Source organism: Aplysia californica, unplaced genomic scaffold, assembly GCF_000002075.1.
Source record: "Aplysia californica isolate F4 #8 unplaced genomic scaffold, AplCal3.0 scaffold01236, whole genome shotgun sequence".
NCBI lineage: Eukaryota > Metazoa > Mollusca > Gastropoda > Aplysiida > Aplysiidae > Aplysia > Aplysia californica.
Window position 1 is genome coordinate 114,784 of NW_004798506.1, and position 1,439 is coordinate 116,222.

General features: G+C 44.8%; 1 protein-coding gene across 1 annotated transcript in view; it reads right to left on the minus strand.

Annotated features, from left to right (window-relative positions):
- Nucleotides 1–1,070, minus strand: part of LOC101846181 (FMRFamide receptor) — an 8,469-nt gene extending 7,399 nt beyond the window's left edge. The window contains exon 1 of the mRNA XM_005112322.3: nucleotides 439–1,070. Coding sequence (XP_005112379.1) covers nucleotides 439–626 — 188 coding nt within the window. The 5' untranslated portion in view covers nucleotides 627–1,070. The remainder of the gene's footprint in view (nucleotides 1–438) is intronic.
- Between the last annotated feature and the right edge of the window lie 369 nt (nucleotides 1,071–1,439).

The window sequence follows — 1,439 nt, forward strand, 5'->3', positions numbered from 1 at the left end:
TTCTCCCTATGTCCACTATATTTGTCTTTAATATGTCTACTGTATTCTCCCTGTGTCCACTGTATTTGTCTTTAATATGTCTACTGTATTCTCCCTGTGTCCACTATATTTCTTTATATTTCTACTATATCTCTCCCTATGTCCACTATATTTCTCTATAATATATTATGTCTATTTGTCTTTATATTTCTACTCTCTCTCTCTCTCCCTCCCTATGTCCGCTATACATATTTCTCTATCGCAACCTCAGTGCTTTTTTCGTCGAATCTCCATTTTTTTAAAACGATGAAAATGAAATGTGACTTCTTCTTAAAAGCTCACTCTTTGTAATGAACTGTTTTCACTGCTATTAAAAATGGAGATTTAAAAATGGAGATACGACAAGAAAGCACTGAGGTTGCGATATATCATGTCTACGTCCCTACTTCGTTGACCCACCTGTCGATGTCTTGCTGCGCGGCTGTGGTCACAGCGACTCCGTCAGTGCCCACCGTGGCGGTCCCGGCGAGGATACCGCTGGTCATGTTGTCCTCCCCGCCCAGGTACGCCTCTGCCTCTCCCCGGAGACTGTCGTTGACGTCATACTGGCCCGGACCAGGGGCGAGCGACTCCATGAACACGTTCATGTTGCGTTGGCGTTACAGTTATGTCCCTTGCGTGCGACTTCCGTGCAAGAGCTTTCTGTGCTTTCTCTTTGTCTCTCGCGTTCTTGTTCTTTCTGTCTTTTATAAATTACTTCTGTCTCTTTTTATTTCTTCTCCGTGTGTCTCTTTTTCTGTTCACTCAACGTATTGTCTTTCTTACGTATTCTTACCTCGTTTCACGTGTCCAGTCTTTTCGTCTCCCTCTCAACTTCTTCGCCACTGTCTTAATCTCCTTTTCGCGCCCCCTCTCTCTCCCTCCCCCTCTCTCTCTTCCTCTATCCCTCCCTTTCTCTCTCTGAGCCAAGTTTTTCTTTTCGACCCAGCAGTCACTCCCCAGCGTTGTCAGTGTCTCTGGCTCTGTGCAGTCGGGTAAAGGGACACGAGTCACAGTAGCGACAACGGTCTGTTTTATGCCATCAGCGACTCCAGTCCTGTGGGAGGAAAAGACAGAAAAGACAGAGATATTATTGATTAGGAACGGAAATCATAAACGCGACGTATGGAGAACGGGAGAAATGGTTGATGGTTGATTAAGAACGGACAGACGGGAGGTAATTAATTACGAGGGCACGGGGGACAGTGCTGGGATGGTCTGTGAGAAGTACGAAAACATCGGTGTCGTCTTGGGGAAATCAGACGCTCGTCGAAATAATGAAATAGAAGGAACCTTCATTTTTTAATTATTGCTGTTGTTGTTGTTTGTTTGTTTATTTTTATTTGGTTACTTTTGTCGATTGTGTGTGTGTGTGTGTGTGTGTGTGTGTGTGTGTGTGTGTGTGTGTGTGTTTCGGAGGG